At 38.5% G+C, this 15546-nt stretch overlaps 1 protein-coding gene across 1 annotated transcript in view; it reads right to left on the reverse strand.

The window, feature by feature from the left end:
* The window catches only part of LOC109915135 (oxidative stress responsive kinase 1), a 173310-nt gene that overhangs the window by 10486 nt on the left and 147278 nt on the right, over nt 1–15546 (reverse strand). The window contains exons 13-15 of the mRNA XM_048596170.1: nt 9563–9775; nt 7106–7170; nt 588–640 (exon numbers count right to left, since the gene is read on the reverse strand). Of these exons, the coding sequence (XP_048452127.1) occupies nt 588–640; nt 7106–7170; nt 9563–9775 (331 nt within the window). The remainder of the gene's footprint in view (nt 1–587; nt 641–7105; nt 7171–9562; nt 9776–15546) is intronic.

The raw sequence follows: 15546 nt of genomic DNA on the forward strand, positions 1-15546 counted from the left end.
TACTCAGGGCATTCAGGCAATACTCAGGGCATTCAGGCAATACTCAGATTTATAGAGATAGTACAAAGCTACAATCAGAATTCAGGGTCATTCAGAAAACTTTTGCTGTGTGTGTACAGTCAGTAGAGTACTGTTCTGTTTTTGTACTAGAAAGTTATACCCAGCTATTCATAAAGTTGCTTTCAATCTTAGTCATGATGTTCAAGGCGTTATGCAGGGGCAAATCATTTTAGTCACTTTTACCTGTATTCCACATTGAGACTTCAGAACTCTTGAAATTGCCAGCTGGATGTTTGGGACTTAATATTTCCAAGTCCAGGCTCATACTACAAACCTGCACATGGTTTGTTACAGATTGGGAATTGAAGTCAAAGGGCTGACTGGGTGTGGGAATATAGAAAGATATTGCTGCAGTATTTTCCCAGTAACTGGCATTAAAATACTTCATAGTGAGGCAGAAAAAAAACAAATGCTCAATAATAGCAGCAGATTCCTGACATTCAAATCTCTCACTTAAAGGAAACGAAAAAAAAGGGAAAAAAAAAAAAAAAAAAAAAAATAAAAAAAAAATAAAAAAAAAAACTTACCTCTACCCGGAGTAAATTCAAATCTTATGTCATTCAGCTCCTTCTTCAAATTCCTACAATGGAGAAAAGACAATTTCCAATTGTAAACTACTACTCCATGTTAAGTTGGTAGAAAATAGGTGGAAAACCAACCCAGGTATTAAACATTGGTAAACTGGGGGATTTGTAACTTTTATAAAACGTTTCATTTTTGTGACAGCTCCAGGAATAACGGCTTGATTTCCAGCATCCAATTCCAGTAAGATGCAACAACATACTGTTTAATTTTTTCTTCTGCATTTATATTTGTTTGGTGCACTGCCATTTCTCTTCCAAAAATGCACATCTTGGAGAAGTTTGTTCTTCTCTTCAATTGTTTCTTCTATCTTTCTTTACCTTCATTACTTTCTATTTACATTTTCACACTTGATCAGATATCTACCAAATCATGTTTTCACAACAACATGGCTTTCCACAGCAACTCTAACATATTTCATGAGGATATTAAATGAAATTGTACCCCTTGCATTTTGGATTTCCAAATCACAGGTATCTCCTAGACACTTATCTTTCCTTGAGCCTTTGTTCTCCTCACATCTGGAAATCCAGACTTAATACTACACGTTTCACAAGCATGCTTCTAACTCCCTTCCTCAGCACAGTGACTCATCATCTACAAGTTATCCTAGTCTGCGGTTTAATTACATCATTTGCTTCATCCAGTTCTTGATCTAAAACATTGTGTCATTCTTTCAGGTTTGAAGGATTGCAAGCTTTAATATATCAGGTACCAACATGTACCTGGATCCTCTTGGCTCTTCACTTTCCTCTGACTCCATTCCTTCTTTGAATATCACTTGATCCTAAATGATCTAATCTTAGGAAAGGAATGGGAGCCTAGTGGCAATGTCATTGGATTAGTAATGCAGCAGCTCAGGCTGGGGAGATGGGTTCAAATCCTATAACAACAGCTGGTGAAATTTAAATTCAATGAAGCTGCAAAGCTAGAAAAAGCTAATCTCAGTAATGGTGACCATGATACCGATGAATTGTTGGAAATATCCAGAGAGTTCACAATTGTCCTAGAGAAGAAAATATGTTATCCTCAATTCTGGAGCCCCCATAGCAATGCCTGATATGGTTGAACAGACCACTCAGTTCAAGGGCAAATAAGAATGGGGTACAAATGCTGCCCTTGCTAGTTACGCCCACATCCCAAAGTAGAAGAAAAGGGTTTCAATTTCATCCCCTTATGATCCCATTTCACCGAATTATGTGCATCACTGAGATGATCTTGTATCATTTTTGCTTCTGTGCACACTCCTCTGGCAAAGAATATTCCTGCTCATTGATCACGTCAATTGTTTCTTTTTCCCTTCAAAAAAAGAATAATTTTTTGAGAAGTACAGTGCAAGTTGCACAACCTGCTGGGAGAGCACTACATGACCTCTTTTTAAATTAGTTGAAATATGAGGCTATATTGATTAGGTTGAGTCATTTAAAGTTCTATGTAAAAATAAATTTCAGTTTAAGTTAGATACTGAAGCAAGTTCATAACATTTAATTTCTCTCGATTCGAAGGTACTGCTTCCTTTTTAGGATTATGGCTCTGCAGCTATAATAACTTACGAACCTATCCATTCTATTAATATATTAAGATTGTGCTTGGTAATATTTGAATGTGCTGACAAGAATAAGTAGGGATTCAGGAGATTAGTATCACAGCAAAAATCTCCTCCATTCTCAGCTATCAAGTCACTGGAAAATATGGTTAATTTATCTCTTTGAATGGTTAGCCTTTAAAGCTAAACTTTCAATAGCACGCTAATCCTAGAATGGACATTATTAACAAGCAGAACACTTATGCAGCAAGTAACTTAAAGGGATATTGATAATTTTTCAGAAATAACAAGATAACAGTAAACATAGGGGAAAAAAAAAACAGGGGTAGAATGATCTTCTGCATTTCACTGCCCCCTCAAGCATTTCACTTGGCTGCAGCCCGTCACTTAAAATCCTGGCTCTCTACCACTGCCAAGAACCATGTTGATTCCTTTCAGAGCTTTCTTCACTGTTTTCTTCAATATATCATGGGCCCAAAACAGGAAATCTATCTTAAAGCAAAATTTAATTTAAAAAATGATCATTTCTCTCTTTACGCAAGGATGCCAATTTTTACATAGCTCTCTGATCTTGAAAGAATAAAATCATTTATTAAAAATGCACTATCCCACTACTCGTATGGTTAATGAAAACCTAACAGTGCAACAAAGTCAAAAATCACATGACACCAGGTTATAGTCCAATAGGTTTATTTGAAATCACAAGCTTTCAGAGCACAGCCATTTCGTCAGGTGGAGGGAGAGGAGAGCACACAGACAGTTTATAGGCAGAAAGATCAAAGGATCATACAACTGGTGTGAGCAGTAAACATGCCTAAAATGGCTGACTGACTGCCTCCTGTTGAATCTTTAATCATTCATACATTCCTGCATTGTAGAATTTGCACACTCACACATATACTCTCTCAAACACACACTCTCTCTTGCTCTCTAATGCAAGCGCACACACATGCGCACAAACCTATGATTCAATCATTTCATCCAAGATGTTTGTTTATTTGCAGATGCATTTTATTTTGTTCAAGAAACACACAATTTGTAGTCACAGTCAGTGTGGCATTTATAAATTCCTGCTTTTGGAATAAAACCAGCCTGATCCCAGGTTAAAACTCGGAGATAGATTCTGGACAAGGCCTCACGCCTACAATTCAATGTGAGACCTGAGATGTAACATATTGTATATTCTTATCGCTCTGCCTGGTTGAAGTTTGGCAAACATTGAGAAATCTTTAATTATTTCAGGCCAGTGACTTGAAACAGATTCTGGAATTTGCACCTTAATCAATTGAAACTAACAGTTCTCCATACCCTGCTTCTGCAATTTCTAGAATGCAGAAATGTATGAATGATTCAAGATTCAACAGGAGACAGTCATCCAGCCATTTTAGGTTTGTTCACTCCACTCACACTAGTTGTATGATCCTTTCATCTCTCTGCCTATAAACTGTATTTGTTACGCTGTCCTCTCACTGCACCTGACAAAACAGCTGCACTCCGCAAGCTTGTGATTTCAAATAAACCTGTTGGACTATGACCTGGTGTCGTGCGATTTTTGACTTTGTCCACTGCAATACAACACCAGCACCTCCACATCATAACACTGCAACAGATTACAAATTTTAAAAAAAACTTCCTTTTTGAAATTTAGTGCTCAGGTGTTAAAAATTTTCCAGTGCTTAATTTCTAAGAAGCAAAAGATGAAAACAAAGTCATGAATAGGGACAATTCAACTAAGCTGTTGGCAAACTACTGAGTCTCTAAACGTGTGACTAAAATTGTAACATACAATTCGACAGCACCCGTTTTGTGCTGGACAGCCAAACACTTGCTGAAATTACCTTAAATGGAATTAAGGATGATCTCTGTTTTCTCTTTCCCAAAATCTCAACCCCTTTCCCTTTTCAGCACCAATATTTTAGGCTTTTCAATGTCATTTTGATACACTTGGTGAACGTTTCTTGATTTCAATCCCTTTCTTTTTGCATCCATTCAGTGTTCTGGATTTCCAAAAACTGGCAGAACTGGGGTAATATACAAAATACCATGCAAGGACTGTGAGAAACACTTCATAGGCCAAATCGGAAGAAAACTGACTATACAGATACATGAATACCAACTAGCCACGAAGAGACACAATCAATTCTCAATTGTCTCACTACACGCTAACGTGGGACACGAATTTGACTGGGACAACACACTCAATCGCACAAGCCAAAACAGAGACACACCAGGGAATTCCTGGACACCTGGTATTCCAACTGGAACTCCTTCAACAAACACATTGAATTAGACCCTGTGTACAAACCACTGAGAAACAAAACTGGAATAATACCAACCATCCCAGCAAACCGAGGCATATAAGTAACAAGTGGGACAGAACACCGATGCTTCACCGGAGACACACTGACGATGTTACCTAGCAGGCTGATGAAACATCTGAACCAAACCCACCGGCTTGGCAGACATGTCTATAACCTCATCCATAACCCGAGCTACAAATCTTCTCAAAACCTTTATGTATTAATTCAGGATGACACAGTGGTAAGTTAAGTGTGATACCTAATTAAGCTAGTAGGTCCAGCTAACATTAACACAAGTGGCTATAGCTTTGTAAGGATGAGTATATTATGTTTAGAAGGGCCCTCTTGTGGCACAGTGGGACTGCTCCACCCCTGGACCAGGAGGCACGGGTTCAAGTCCCACTTGCTCCAGAGGAGTGTAATAACATCTCTGAACAGGTTGATTAGAAAAACAGATTAATTAAAACTTCTTTTTAAAAATTTTAATAAGTTTAACCTACATCTATATTAGTCCGAAATTGCCTGATCTCAGAAGCTAAGCAGACTCAGGCCTAGTTAGTACGTGGATAAGAGACCGCCTGGGAATACCTCGTGCAGTCGTCTTAAGCTCCCCTTTAGTGTAGTGGTTAGTATCCCTGTCTGCATTCACTAGACCAGAGTTTAATTCCCTGACTGCATTCACTAGACCAGAGTTTAATTCCCTGACTGCGAGTGCCCAGTGTGTGAGAGATGGGGCTGTGTGAAAATACAAAGTATTTTAGGGCTCTTGTGGCAGTGATCTTGTGGACCTACCTCTGCACCAGGAGGTCTCGGTTCACATACATTTGTGCAGCAGGTGAGACAATAGCATCTCTGAACGTGCTGGTTCGAAAGCAAGTTGTAATGCTTTTAGCTCTGGGAGGCCTGGATTCAAGTTTTAAAAGTGTAATAACATCTGAAAAGGTTGTTTAGCAAATATCTATAGCTTCACACTCGTTTAGTAAGAGGTCCTTTAGAGCAGTGGTAATGTCCCAGTCTCTGAGCTGGAAGGCCTCAGTTCAAATCTCATCTGCTCTAAAAAGCAACATAACACTTCTGTACAGGTTGATTGAAAACATCTAAATAACTAGTTGTCAGCATGCTCTTGTGGCACCACAGTAACGTCCCTCCCTTTGAGCCAGGTACCCGAGTGTATTGTAACATTTCTGAATAGGTTGATTAAAATAAAAGTAATATATTCAGTGGCCTCTTGTGGCACAGTGGTGTGGCCCTTATCCTGAGCTAAGAGGCTGGATTCACGTCCACTTTGTTCCAGATGTGTGCAACATCTCTGAACAGGCGGATTAGAAAATAACTATAATGCATTTTAGTTAACTGTACCCATTGCTACGAACATATTCAAAAGCAAATAATTTCAACTATGACAGAAACAAACTAATCTAGTACTAATCTGAAACAATAACACCAAACCAAAAATGTTTTATGACAGCACTACACAGTGCATTTACACTGAAAAGCATGAGTTTTTTTCAGATAATCATTATGTCATGCTTATTAACAAGCAAGAATCCTACAACAGTACATCTGAAAATGGATCCTGGTTTCGTGGATCACTGTGATAAATAACAGTTACCAAAACAGAAAAGGCAAACTGCACTCAGAATGCCTTTAATGTAATCAATTGTCTTAAGGTGCTGCGTGTGAGCATTATCAGCAAAAATTTGAGACCGAGCCACACAGGAAATTTTCAGAGGTGTGGTCAAAAGCCTGGTCAAACAGGTAGGTTATAAAGGATTACTTTGAACGATTAGTGAAAGCCAAGAGGTGTAGTCTGTGAATCTCATTGTCTTGGGGGTTAAACAACCAATGACATAGGCAATATATGATAAAAGGAAATTGGGACTCCACGAAAGGCCAAAATTGGAGAACAGGGCTCTCAGAGCATTATATGGCTGAAGGTGAGAGAGATGTGCAGAAAATAAAAAACAAAAGAACTGCAGATGCTGGAAATCAGAAACAAAAACAGAAATTGCTGGAAAAGCTCAGCAGGTCTGGTTGTATCTGTGGAGAGAAATCAGAGTTAATGTTTCAGGTTCAGTGACCTGAGGTGCCAGACCTGCTGAGTGTTCCAGCAATTTCTGTTTTTGTTTGTAACTTATTTTGAGATACTGGTAGACTTGGTATCAGTGTAGGACAGCGAGCACAGGGCTGATGGGAAAATAGGTCAATGCAAATTTAGATACAGGCTGTCTTTGGATAAATTCACATTTATTGATATTGGATTATCGAGTTTGATCAGGAGACCATTAAAATAGGTGGTCTGCAGATCAGAAAACCTCAGAGGACTTTTAGCAGCAGATAGGCTGAGGCAAAGGGGGAAATCGGCAACATTATGGAAAATAAGCAGGCAGCCTTGGTAATGGAGAACATATGGGTTTCAAAGGTCAGTGAATCCCACAAACAATACAACAGTCCTTAAACAGTTTGAACTGAGACTCTCCTTTAAAGAAAATACAACAAAATCATTGTTATAAGAGTTATTTCATATTTCTCAGATCATGCCATAGAATTATAAAAACTATAGACAATTACGTCTGCATGACAAGATAACCAGATGCTCTGATCAAATTTCACTTACCGTAATCTTAACACAAGGCTGATGGGTGTTTGGTGCAAATCCGGAGCAGCAGAACCAGGAACAAGCTTAAAATAAGAAGAACCAATTCAGCAGAAAGATATATGAGGAATAGAAAGACGAATTACACTGTCTATATTCATTTTTTCAAAGTTGTGCAAACCTACAAAAGGTGACAGCAATACTTGTTCGTAAATGTAGATTTACAGTTGAATAAAGGTTTAATGCAGCAATAAAGAAAATTATGCCAGATTTCTTCTTACTAAAGCTGAAGGAGTGTCTTACATTGGGAGCTTAAATTATTCATCCCCTCTAGAGGGTCTACTATTTAATTAGTTCTTGACAGATCTTGGCTTCAAAGACCCAATTGTGCTCTATAAATCCATGAAATCTTTGACCAAAGATTCAGATGCTAATTTTGCAAAATATGCATTTTTTAAAAAATTTGTATGGGATATGGCAAGGCCAGCATTTTTTGTCTACTCTGTGCCCTTGAATCAAGTAGCCTGCTAAGCCCTTTCAGAAAGCACCAAGAACTCAGACACATTGCTGTGGGTCTGCAGTCACAAATAAGCCAGTATAGCTGGGAAAATTTTATTGCCTGAAGTACACGAGTGAAACAGATGTGACTGTATATCAATGGGTTACATGGTTACTGTTGGACTAACTTGTAATTCCAGATTGTATTGAACTAATTTTATTAACTCATGTCCTGAGGTCCTCTGGATTACTCAGTGACAATATCACTGTCTTCCCTTAATTCATTCAGAATTTGCAATTGTTGAGATATCCAGATTTCTATTAATCTTTGTCTCAATGTTTGAAATTACACAAATGTTTTGAATTTACTCTTAAATTGAGGTCTAATTTTATGATTATGCCATTTTATCTAATTCCAGTGCTGTCATTAACAATGATCCACCAATTTAGAATCATACAGCACAGAAGCAGACCCTTCAGTCCAACTCATCTCATTAGGTAATTGGGCAAGGAGTAGAAATTTAAGATTAATCCTACCTCTGACGACATTCTACAGTCACATGCAAGTTATGAATGGTTGACCAGATATGCACAGACGGCAGGTTTGTCAAAGACCTGTCTCAGGCAATATTATGAGTGTCACTGTCTCTGCAATATTTTATACAAGCTTGTAAAATTCATCAAAAGAAGATTTCATTTGAGGAAAAACTGGAGAAATTTCTAAACTTGTGCATTCTCCAATTCAGTCAGTATAGAGAGGGGACAGGGTAAAGTCATGATTTCTACTTCAGTGGTTTAAGTAGAAAGTTCACGCAACCACAAGTTTTGGATCACTTTTGATTTGACCACATAGAAAGGCAAGGCCAGCAGAGGTATGAGATCTCCAGCACGTGCAAGATCCCCTTCAAGCTACACACCACTCTAAGTTAGAACAATAACCAATATTCAATTGCTGTCCAATAGTCTTTCAAAGCCTTGAATCGGTGCCTTTGACCCAAAATTAGAGGGTTGGAATTAGACATTTGGCAGCTTGCTCAACAAAAAGGGTGTACTAGGTGTAAAGTGCTTTTGAAGTAGTGAAAACAACTACAGCTCTACAAAAGCTGGCACTTGTTTAGATATTCTGAGGCTAAGTTCGTTTCAAGCAGTGCTCCTTACACTAAGAAAAAAGAAATTGTTGGAGAAACTCAGTAGGTCTGGCAGCATCTGTGGAAAGAAAGTTTTCTCCAGTAACTTCTGTTTTTGCTTCTGATTTCCAGCATTCACAGTTCTGTGTTTATTTTAAGTGTTCTCTTTACATAATCAATTGGGGGGGTGGGGTTCCATGATCTGGGGGGAATTGACAGCTAGTCTCAGTAATAGCACCCATCCACTCAATATTCTGTAGGGAATAAAATCTGCCATTCTTACTTGGTTAAGTCCATGAGGTGACACAGGTTTACAATAACATGGTTGACTTAATTTCTCTCTCAAAAAAAAGATGAGCAAGATCACTCCATTCAAGGGCAATAAGTGATGGGCAGCAAATGCTGGACTGGCCAGCGATACCCACATTGCATGAAAGAATAAAGACAGTTCATCACATCCAAGGAATAAAAAGCAATTGACATTTTACATTTGGGTTCCTCTTTGCATACGTTCATTGGTCTGAAGTATAATCCACCCTAAATTATTGGAGATACTCTCAAGGATTTGCTTCATTCCTAAATGAAAGGAGATGTAAAAGCTTCCAACTTTTTTTCAAAATAGAATTTGAGCTTCAACAATTTGAATATTCATTCTCATTGTAACATGTGTAACGTGCACCCCTTGAATAAAGTTGCAGCATTCAAATCTCAAAAAGCAGTTCCTATGGTTATTAGAAGTATTGTTATAGCCTGTACCATTGAAGTACAGTAGAAAGTTAGTCAAGTATTATGCTTCTGGAGCTAATGAAGCTCTTGATTAATATTCTCGCCCATTTCTAAAAGTGTAGCATACCTGGGATGCTGGTAGTTGATGCTGGGCTGCAGACTGTGGGCTGGGATCTGGTACAGCTGCTGGTGTTGGGACTGGTATTTCTGAAGGCTGATTAACTGGCAATTGATTAGCTTGAGTCGTTGCAGGTACTTTTGGTGTTGGCTGAGGTAGCTGTTGCTGGACTTGTCCAGAAGTCTGAATATTTGAACCTGGTATTTCTGCTGGTGCGAAAATCTATGAAGCAAAAAGAGTCAGCGTAAAAATAATGTATAAATCTATTCTCCACCTTCTGATTTCCTAAAACATAAATACAGTATTACAGTCAGTAATTAAGAAGGCTAATGGAAAGCTCTCTTTTATAAGAGTAATTGAACGTTGTAAGGATGCTATACCTGTTTGGAAATATTTAAGATATTAAATAGTCTTGGCAAGATGGATGTGGAAAGGATGTTTCCTTTTATACAGTCAGAGTCATGCAGCATGGAAACCTGCCCATTGGCCCAATGCGTCTGCGCCGACCAACAAACAATTATACTAATCACGTTTACCTGCATTTGGTTCGAAGTTTATGCCCTTGCATTTTAAGTTCTTGTCAAGCTTCTTAAATGTTGCAAGAGCACCTGCTTCCAACACCCTCTCAGACAGCACATTCTAGATTTTATCCTCTGACCTTCCCTAAACTAGTTACTCCTTACTTCAAACATACATCCTGGTCTTAACCAGGTCTTAAATCACACCCTCCCCTTCAGTCTCCTCCATTGCAGGAAAAACAAATCAAGTGTATGTAGTCTCTCCTCATACTGAAACTTTTCAGGCAACATTTGAATCTCCTCTGCACCCTCTCTAGAGTAATCAGGTGCTTCTGATTGTGTGGACCAGAACTGCACACAATACTCCATCTGCAGCCTAAGCAATGCTTTAAACAATTGTAGCAAGACTTCCTTGCTCCAATATTCTCCACTCTGGCTAATCAAGGCACGCATGCCGTATGCCTTCTTCATCACCCTATTTACCTATACTGACACCTAGAGACATGTACTTCAAATACTTTTATTCCTCAGTGCTCCCTAGGACCTACCGTTCATTGTGTATAAACCTTCTCTTATTACACCACCCAAAATGCATTACCTCACTTATCAGGATGAAATTCCGTGTGCCATTGTTCTTATGGCTGAGTCCAGCACTGAGGGGCGCTGTTTAGAAAAAGCTTATAGGTGCACTTTCAGGACAGAGATGAGGACAGTGAATTATTTTAAAGGTGGAGGTAGACAGATTCTTATTAGGCAGGAAAAATCAAGGGTTATCCAGAGTAGTTAGAAATGTGGAATTCAAAATACAACAGATCAGCCATTATCTAATGGTCAGAGCAGGCTCAAGAGACTGAATGACCTATTTTTGCTAGTAATTTGTAAATTTACAAATTTGTATTCGTTGGACCACGAAGTTTCAGTGGTACTGAAAATGCTCACTAGGTGGCATCTATGGTACATATAGGCAGATTAGTGAGAGCACTACAATCATTGAATGATATAATTTAGAGAAACTGTCATTCACTCATCATTACTTTCCTGACGCTAATTAACCACATTTCTCAAATTTTCACAGAACATTTCACTTTTTTAAAATCGTGTATTCATCCTATTTGTTTCAATGTTACTATTGAAACTGCTTTCACCATTATTTCAGATTACTAATATTCAACTTGCTGTGCACATTTTTGACTCTTGTCTATCAAATACAATCTCTAATCTCTGGTTACTGAACTTTCAGTCACTAAGAACAGTTTCTCATTCTAGCAAAAGAGTTGTGACTTTCAACATCTCTACTAATTCTTCCCTGATCCTACTTCTGCACTTTAGGGAGAACAACCCCAGCATCTTCAAGTAACTGAAGTCCTTCACTCTGTCACAATTCTCAAAGCTTGTTTACACCCTCTATAAAACCTCAACTTTTTCCTGAATTGAGGTGCCAATCAAACTCATCTCAGATCTTCCCTTTCGTTCTCCCTTCCCTTGCTCAAACCCATTATATTTCTGTCTTTCCTTAGTTCTGGTGAAGGGTCATCAGCCTAAAACAATGACTCTACTCTCCAAAGATGCTGTGTGACCAACTGAGTAATTCCACAATATACTGTTCTTATTTCAAACTGCCATGACCTGCAGTACACAATTCAAAGTCACCTTACATACAACATAAATCTCAGAATTTCAAAATATCAAGTAGCCCTTACTTAAGCAGTGATTATAGGCTGCTTAGAAGTGCTATTATGTTGTATTCAGCATGGTAATAACCTTCATTAAGGTTAGGACAAAAGAGGAGGCATTAGGAAGATTGACTAAACATTCAGTCAGAGATGGAGTTTATGGAATGCCTTAATGATGGAAGAGGCAGAGGAGAGGCAAGAGGGTTCAAGGAGAAAATTCCAAAACAACAAAGCTAGCAATGATAAGGACTACTTATACTATAGCAGGGATAGGAGCGTGATCAGAAAAATTCAAATGTGGAATCATAAGATAAGCCTGGATCTTTACAGTGATGATATTCAAAATGGGATAGAGGAATGTTACGAGCTGGGGCAGTAAAAAAAAAAGTTATGATACGTTCTTACAAGAGAGAAATAGAAGTTTTGAATTAGAAAGCCAATATGTGAGGACACGATTCAATGACATAGTGATTACACTACTAGACTAGTGATCCAGAGTTTAATTTCCAGAATACTTGGGAATTCAAATAATTACAAAATAATCTGGAATACAAAGCTAGATTAAATAATGGTGGCCATGAAAATACCGTATCATTGTGAAACAGAAACAACTTGAATGTTCTGTGGAAAGGAAATCTGTCATTTTAACTGATCTGGTCTAAACATGACTCTAGACCCACAGCAATGTGGTGGATTTTGAAATGGTCTGTCAAGTCATGCAGCTGCATTTCAGGCAGCAATCATCACCACCTTCAGTTTAATTACAGAAGATGAATAAGTGGTGATTGAATGCAAGAAAACAAAAATGGACATAAGAGAAGAATTTCCAATGGAAGCTAGTGTGAAAGCGACCAAGGAAGGTTGGGCAGGGAGCATTTTAACGAGAATTTGGTAAACAGAGCAATAAGAATCTCATGAACAAGATCAGTCAGAAGACAATTAACGGGAGACAGGACAGAAACTAGAGGAGAAAAAGAATTCGGGTTCAGAACCAGGACAGTGGAGAATCTTGGGAGGGACATGTGGCAAATCAGCACAGACAACTAAAAGTTGTGTCTCAATCTTTGTGATAAAAGTTAAGTTGCTGTACACATTTACTGGAGAATAACAAGGAGGAAGGCTATGGTGGCTACTCCATTAAGTACAGCAGCACAAATATTTAACTTTCTTCTGTATAGATTGTTGAGTCAAGTACTAAATAAAAACCAAAAGAACTGCAGATGCTGTAAATCAGGAACGAAAACAGAACTGAGGAAGCATCACTGGATGCGAAACGTTAACTCTGATTTTTTTCTTCACAGATGCTACCAGACCTGCTGAGTTTTTCCAGCAACTTCTGTTTTTGTCGTTGTTGAGTCAAGTGCTGGCTAGAGGCCAAATCCACCTACGTTCTCCACCATTAGCAGTACTGACTACTGATTTTACAGCTCTTTCCTGCTTTATCCCAGTCAGAAATCTATGCCACATATTTGGGAAATAGTTCTTGATATTCAGCAAAAAGGATCTGGAGCTTGGAGGTGGTCTGTAAGATTCTTTACTCATACCTAGTACTGTTACAACCTCACTCCCATCAAGGTACTTCACTATCTGCTTATGACTCAGCTGCATGCTGGAGAATTTTCTAATACTAATTATGCATGAGTACTTTGGACAAACAGAAAATTATGCTGTGGTTAAGCAGGGTTCGGGAAGTGTGGATCATTGCAACAGACATAGAAGGTGCAGAGGATATTCAGCAAATTATCATCTCCTAGGATGAATGCCATTTTTGATTTCAGAAACTTAGGCTGAATCTGGACTGCCTTCCATTGCCTAACTTCAAAATATAGTACTAAAAAATATTCTTGTATGGATGGGCTGAGGTGATATTGCTTGAAAAGTATCTTGCCTCTAACTTCTTTCACCAGACAAGAAGTGAATTTAAAAGCACAAGTAAGCTGTAAGAGTGTACCAGGCAATGATCAACTATTCTTCTGTATTTCTTATATAGGGCAAGTTAATTATTACCTCCCACTAAGCCTTATGCTCCTATTTATTGTTTTCAACTTGAGTGATGTACTGCATCATGAATATTGGTCCATAATCCTGGTTTCTCAATTAAAAAAAAAAAAAATGGTGAGGCTCTAGAAGATTACAGCTCAGTAATTTTGGTTATTTTACAACATTTCTGGTATTTATTTTATAGGGTAACTCTATTCAGCACAAAAAAAAAATCAGCATTGACATTCCAGTACAGTACTGAGGGGTTACTGCACCGTTAGAGTTGCTGTTTTTTGGATGCGATGTTAAAACTGAGGGAACTACAGACTTGCTAGCCTTACATCAGTAGCAGAAAAATACTGGAATCTATTATAAATGGTGGTATATAAAGACACCTGGTTGATCATGATTTGATCAGGCATAGTCAGTATAAATTTGAGAATGGGAAATCATGTTTTACTGACTTGGAACTTTTGAAGATGTTACTAACAAAATTGATAAAGGAGGGCTGATGGATGTAGTATACTTAGATTTTCAAAAGGCTTTTGAGGAGATTCTCTCAGGAGGCTGGTTAGAAAAACAAAAACACATGGGAGAGGAGGTAATGGAATAATGATTGGCTAGATAGACAGAAAACAGGAGTGAATGGCTTATTCTTGCATTGCAGCTGTGATTAGGAGGGTACTGCAAGGATCAGTATTTGGGGCACCAGCTGTTTACAGCATAAACCAATAATTTGGAGTTGGGTCCAAAGCTAGCATTGATAAATTTGCAAATGATATAAAGCTAATTGGGAATGTGTTGCATGGAAGTTATAAAGCAGTACTGGGAGGATTTGGACAGGCTAACTGAATGGACAAGAATATAGCAAATGGAAAATAATGTGAAAAACTTTGGTAGGCAACAGATGCACAGTATTTCTTAAATGCTATGATGTTTAAAAATATAGACATACAAAAGGAACCTAGATTTCATTGACGACAAGTCACAGATGGCTAATATGCAGGCACAGCAAGCTATTAGGAAAGCTAATACTTTTTATTACAAGAGGATTTCAGTGCAGAAGACGACAGCCTTGCTTCAATTGTAAAAGAGCTTGGTTAGGTAGACATGATGGTAAAGGTGGTGTTTGACACCCTTGCTTTTATTGATCAGTGCTTTGAGTATAGGAGTTGGGATACCATGTTGCAGCTGTACAGGACATTGGTGAGGCTACGTTTAGAACACTTTGTTCAGTTCTGGTCTTCCTACTATAGCAAAATTGTTGTTAAACTTGAAAGAGTTCAGAAAAGATTTACAAAGACGTTGCCGGGATTGGAGGGTTTGAGCCATAGGGAGAGGCTGAATAGGCTGGGGCTATTTTCCCTGAATCATTGGAAGCCGAGGGTTGACCTTAGAGGTTTAAAAACTCACAAGGGGCATTGACAGGACAAACAGCCAAGGTCTTTTCCTTAGAGTGGAGAAGTCCAAAACTAGAGGGCATAGGTTTAAGGTGAGAGGGGAAAGATTTAAAAGGGACCTGAGGGGAGACTTTTTCACTCAGAGGGTGGTGCTTGTATGGAATGAGCTGCCAGAGGCGGCGGGGGAGGCTGATACAATTACAACATTTAAAAGGCATCAGGATGGGTACGTGAATGGGAAGGGTTTACAGGGATATGGGCCAAATGCTGGCAAATGGAACTAGGTCAGATTAGTAATACCTGATCAGTTGGACGAGTTGGATCGAAGAGCTTGTTTCCATGCTATACAACTATCTGAGTTTATGACTCTGTATGCGGACCTGGAGTACCGAGACCAAAACTGCTCTCATTTGAGGAAAGAT

Source organism: Rhincodon typus, chromosome 4 (assembly GCF_021869965.1).
Source record: "Rhincodon typus isolate 14 chromosome 4, sRhiTyp1.1, whole genome shotgun sequence".
Classification (NCBI taxonomy): domain Eukaryota; kingdom Metazoa; phylum Chordata; class Chondrichthyes; order Orectolobiformes; family Rhincodontidae; genus Rhincodon; species Rhincodon typus.